General features: G+C 39.2%; 1 protein-coding gene across 1 annotated transcript in view; it reads left to right on the top strand.

The window, feature by feature from the left end:
• Nucleotides 1-5,510: 5,510 nt before the first annotated feature.
• LOC122808448 overlaps nucleotides 5,511-6,000 on the top strand; it is a 361,422-nt gene continuing 360,932 nt past the window's right edge. The window contains exons 1-2 of the mRNA XM_044079410.1: nucleotides 5,511-5,515; nucleotides 5,680-5,965. Coding sequence (XP_043935345.1) covers nucleotides 5,511-5,515; nucleotides 5,680-5,965 — 291 coding nt within the window. The remainder of the gene's footprint in view (nucleotides 5,516-5,679; nucleotides 5,966-6,000) is intronic.

Below are 6,000 nucleotides of genomic sequence, written 5' to 3'. Positions count from 1 at the left end.
TTCAAGCTATAAACCAATTTGCTCTTCCTGTCCTAACTTACAGTTTTGGAATGATTGACTGGCCCCAAAACATGTTGGATAGATTAGACAGGAAAACAAGAGGGAAGTTTCATGCTCATCAAATGATTTATAAAAATCAGTACATACCAAGATTATATATTCCCCGTTCCAAAGAAGGTATGTGCTTCCTTAAATTGAATATGCATATAGATCTGCAATCATGGGACTGCACACGTATCTGCTGACCTCACAAGACCCAAACACAGTGAAGGTTTTGAAACATGAGGAGAATAAATCTAAGATGACTTATTTGCTTAATTTAGCAGAAGCATATTGGCATGAAGCAGGAATGGAAATCAAACAGAAGTAGATAAATCAGGCAGCAGCTAGATGTGCCATAAAACAAAAGAAAGAATATAAGGTGAAAGATTAGATGATAAGACAAGAAATGTGGAAAATGCATAAATATAGTTGCAAGTATAGAAAACTTCTGGGAGAACCTCATGTTGATCAGGACAGAAAGCAGGAATGGTTAAGGAGAGGGGAATCTGAACCAAGAGATGAAAGGTTAATATTGCCGGCCGAAGATAGTGAGCTACGTACACGTTGGTCTACAAAGTTCATTGAACATGTGGGAGAAAAAGACAAATGTAGGTTTTGTAAAACTGAATTGGAAACAGTTGCACACCTCGTTGCTGGTTGTGACATACTAATGGCAGAAGGACTGTATACTGAAAGGCAAAATAATTTGGCAAGACTGTTGCACTGGGGATTGTGCAAGCATTATGGTATTGAAGTGGCTGAAAAACACCTGAAACATGAGTCACAAAGCATCATAAAAAAATGATAACATTTTTATCACATGGGATCACCCTTTAGCAACAGTTCAAAAGATAGATGCTAGAAAACCAGATATAGTGGTCCAGGAAAAGAAGACAAAAGCAACATTGGTCATTGAAATCGCCACACCCAGTGCACCCAGTGACTACAATGTCTTGTGTACAGAGAGACACAGTCATAAAATATCAGGATTTGCAGGCAGAAATGAGAGCAATGTGGAAGAAAGATACCCAGACAGTTCCAATAGTAGTAGGAGCAATGGGTCTTATAAAAAAAAAATTACAATTGTATTTATATATGTTACCGATACATGTAACCCCATACAAATTACAGAAGGAGTCACTACTGGACACATTGCAGGTGCTGTGAAGAGCACTTCTGGCTGCATTCAAAGCTTGAAACAATACTAATTTCATGAACATTAATTGTACTTTGACTTAGGAAAGGGGTCCATTCCCGTCATGCTATTAGAAACCCAAAAGACTTGGAGAAATTAAAAAAGACAGAAACATCTGACTGTATGTTCATTTATTCATGTTTTATCCTGATCTGCTAATTGTATTTTGTAGAGCTACTCCTGCATCACAAAATGATGACACCAAAGGAAGCCAGTGTGACCAGTTTATTCCAAATTCCAAATAGTAATTAAACAAGCAGCATAACTTGTTGAAAGCAGCAAATAAATATATACAGCATACGAACCCTTTTAGAAAACACAGTAACATAAATAACCTTAAAGGTCACATTAAAGGATGCATTGAACTTCTCACCACTGACTATAACAGCATTGTCAAGCAATGTCTCACTGTAGCAATCCATGTCTGCCTGAGTAGTGTGTCACTGCCCACTCCAATTATATCTTATTCCGGCCCACAAAGAAAGGAGGGATAGAGGGTTTCTCCTTTTGTAGACCGCTCTAAAAAGTCCACCAGCATTACTTCCTTGGTTGTTCCCACTTTCTTCCCCTGCCTGCTTAGCTCCCAAACTTTGCAGCATATCTTTAACAAAAATGGAATGTTGACATTAAACAGGCCAAGCCCCACATCACTCAAATGGACACTGTCTCACCAGAACCAAGAAGGGTCCTTATCTGCAAACTCCCAATGAGGTAGAGTCTTTAAATCTAGAGATCAAGCCACCCATGAAACCAGATGATTCACAAAATACCTTAAGACTTTTAAAACTTTGAACTTGCCTCCAAACTAGCCTAGGGATGATCTTGGACCAAGCTAACAGGACCTTGGGAAAAGTTTGTTTTAACAGTACCAAATCATAAATTATCTCTGTTAGTAATCTTGTCTTCAGAACAACCCCCTTGCCATTGCCACATGAATAAATTAGCATTAATCTGACCATGTTGTCACACAAATGAGCACACATAAAATTCTGAACCAGGTGTTGCCACCTCATACCTCTATACCCCTTCTAAAGCACTTCCCATTGTACCAGGTCAAGGCCTACTATGTTGCCATGAAGGTAAATTGTCACTCATTTTGCTGCCCAGTAAAAAAAGGAATGTCCAAGAATGATAATCTTGCTGTGCTCTAACAATGAAACTATATACTAAACACTCTGTCCAAAAGTTGTCTTACATAAGTGAAAATGCATTAGATGCCCATCTTCCTATTCTTTTAATGACTTCAACTGATGATCCTGCTAATGGCAGGTCAGAAGTCCTCCCTATCCAAAAAGAACGAGAAGAAAAATAATCTGCCTTTAACCCTTGACACATTAGAGCCCTTTGAACCACATGAATAAACTGCTCAGCTGCATCATCTTTATCAGCACTCTTCTGAAAAACCAAGCATTCCCCTTTATAAACACACATCTGAACTTAACACCAGCCATGTCACTGGACATAATAACTTTTCCTAACATGCTTACAACACAGCCTTCTGGCCTTCTCCTCTCTGATCTATCTTAAACTTATGCAACTAAACTATAAGTACTGTATGAGTAATACAGACATCACACCAATACAATGATCCTATGAGTTCACTGATCCTAAAAGCCTCAACATACCTACATAAAGACAGCCATCAGCAACCACAAAACACAATCTCTCCACGTAGGTGTCACCAAATGCAAACCGACATATAACACTCTTAACAATTTACATAGTGTTAATCTTAAATCGCACCTAGTAGCCTTCACTTCCCCCACCCTTTCAATATTTACAAACCCAGGCATCTAGCCATCACACTAAGAGCTGCCATATGCACTTTAACAGTGCAAACTACTTCCCCCAAATTCCACATAAAAACCCAGTATTGACAAACTAAGTTCACAGACCAATCTTTGTGCTGTATGGCAAACTGCTGACTAAAAGCCATAAAAGCCAAGACAGTTGAATTACAAGCTCTTCTTGTAGAACTAGACCGAGACTGTGAAATTAGTCATCCTGCTACAAACTGCCAATCTTCCATACTTCATCTAGGACTGTCACTGACTGAAGCACTACATTGGGAGCCATCCGATGAAACCTGTCAAACTGAAAGTGAGACAGACTTACAGCTAAAAAGTTGTTTTCTTGACGTGCTTACCAAAAAAAGACAGGTTAATCTCCAAAAAGAACAAAACTAACTTCCATAACAACTACACTAAAACAGATCTAGCTGATTTCCTGGCCAGCATCTGCACCACTCTTTTGTTGACCAAATGAAAAACTATTCTCTTGTTCAACAAATGATGCTGCCATATGGCCAGCATGTTGGCCATTTGCAAAAAAAAAAAATAAACACTCTAAGACTCACCAATCCATAAATGTAATTCATCTGCTGAAACCCAGTCTTTCTGGCAAAATGAAACACAATTAAAACCCTCAAAGAACCTTAACTACAAATTGTCAAGCTGACAAGTGGAGCCACAGTGCTTACATCATCCCCTTCTCAACAGTTTGGCCAACAATATAATAAATGCCCTACTTGGACCAAATTTTAACAAAACCAACAATTCCACAGTATCTCTTATGCTTGCTTTACTCCTTTTTGCAAAAAACGAACAAGGTGCTCTCTCAGCTTGCTTACTTTATTCAAAGGTACACAAAATAAATATCTCTCCTCATCAACCTTTAACCTCCAAAACTTCAACCTTCTCAAAGAGCAGTCTACCTTATCGTGAGCTAATGGCACCCCTCAGTTACTACACAAGTCTCTAAATACGTTTGATTTACTGGTTTCTCACAGTCCTTCCCCAGTCAGCAAACAATCATCTAAATAACACTCCACCTGCTGCTGTGGGCAAAGTGGGATCATGGTAAAATGAGATCCTAGGCAAGGTAAGGGAGCAGGCACCCCTCCAGCCTTTTCGGTGTCCCATTACTTGTCTGTCTCCCCTGGTTACCACAAACACTGCTCAGAACGGTCAGCATCAAACACACTACTTTCTTCTTTACTTCTGAAATGAAGACAGAGATGGACTTAATTCAAAACTTTTAATGTATTTATCCCTTGTTAACCAGGTTAGTCCCACTTGGCTAGTGGCCTCTTTACAGGGAAGGGCCTTTGTGGTATTTATACTACTGGGGGGAATTTGGCCATGGTATTGGGGAACTTCCCCCTAATCTTTTCAATAGCTCAGGTAAATGTAAAATATCTCACAGCAGCTACCACCATTGTTGATAGACGGAGCCTTGGTTTAATATCTCATCCAAAGGACAACACACTCAGGAGTGCAGCAACTTTCCTTATGTTATCATGTACAGTTCCACCATCTGCTTATCATCCCTCACCTCCTGCTTTACTTTTTTATTAAATCAAGGGGCTTACACCCTGCCCTGGATGTTACTTTTCTTCCCTTACTTCTTCCTGTGTGCACCTCTGCTTGCTTCAGCATATCCCCTGAAATTTCCTAACATTCCCGTTCCTACAGGTTCCAGCAGTGCATGATGTGATCCTCATACAATGTATCCTACACCACACACCTATTTATAGGCTTCACTGTATGTGCTTTACAACACTGCCTCATAACCTACCATTCATCCGGTAATGTTAGGGATAACACTGAGGCTTACTACTGTGTTAAGAATACCTACATGAAAGCAGTAAATGGAAGCTCTTACAAATTTGACTACATAATACCGTTTACACCTCATCTATGTATTAATATGATTTTCAGCTCATTTCCAGTGACTGGTATACATAGCCATCTGTTAATCATCTTTGAAAATATATTTTCAGGGTTCTACCTGACTTCACCGAAACACCACAACACCGACAACGCAATCACCGAAACCACATAACCGACAGTACAAAAACACAAACACGTAAACCTTATACACTTCACACACCACAATCAACAAACAAAACACATTCCCCATCCAAAAACCACATACACAACACAAGCACACCAAAATCCCTGCAAACCCACACTAAACCTCACATACACAACTACCTACAACCCTGACCCAAACCCTAACCCTAAGGTCCCCTAACTCACTTATCCCGCCCTAACCCAAACACAATCACTACTAACTCACTTATCCGCCCTAACCCAAACACATTCACTCCTAACCCTAACTCACTTAACCCATACTTACACAGCCTTTTCCCATTTCTGCTTTCATCCGTCGGGTCGGTCTTCTGCACTGTCGATCTTCTGGGTCAGGTAGAACCATTTTCAGACATTATATAATGGGATGCATTAAGAAATTATGCTGTTGTATAATCAAGATGATGTAGGTTTTACACTGAAATTACAAAACGGTATATTACAAAATAAATACATTTTCCTTTTGAACATAATAAATGTCTGTGAGCAACAATTTTTAATATATTTATGTTAATTACTTGCAGACTGTTTCTTACAACCTTTATTAAACTGAATGTTTTGTTTCGGTAGGATCATACTGAAATTTTATACACAGTCAATGATCTTTGCAGTCCAACAGATTAATCAGGATCCAGTATTATTGCCAAATATCACACTGGGGTTTAAGATCTCTGATTCATGTGATACTGTGAGCCAAGCCCTGGAAAGAATAATGTGGTTTCTTACTGGACAAGATGTACCAGTCCCTAACTACAATTGTAAATCAAAACCTCCTTTAGTGGCCATACTTGGGGATGTCCGGTCACATCTGTCTATTCCAATGGCAAGACTTCTAGGCATTTACAAACATCCACAGGTAACGAGACAGATAAAATAGTACTTGCAACTTTT

The sequence above is a fragment of the Protopterus annectens genome, chromosome 8.part0 (assembly GCF_019279795.1).
Source record: "Protopterus annectens isolate FY-2018-M chromosome 8.part0, PAN1.0, whole genome shotgun sequence".
Lineage (NCBI taxonomy): Eukaryota > Metazoa > Chordata > Ceratodontiformes > Protopteridae > Protopterus > Protopterus annectens.
This window is presented reverse-complemented; position numbering and strand designations above follow the sequence as displayed.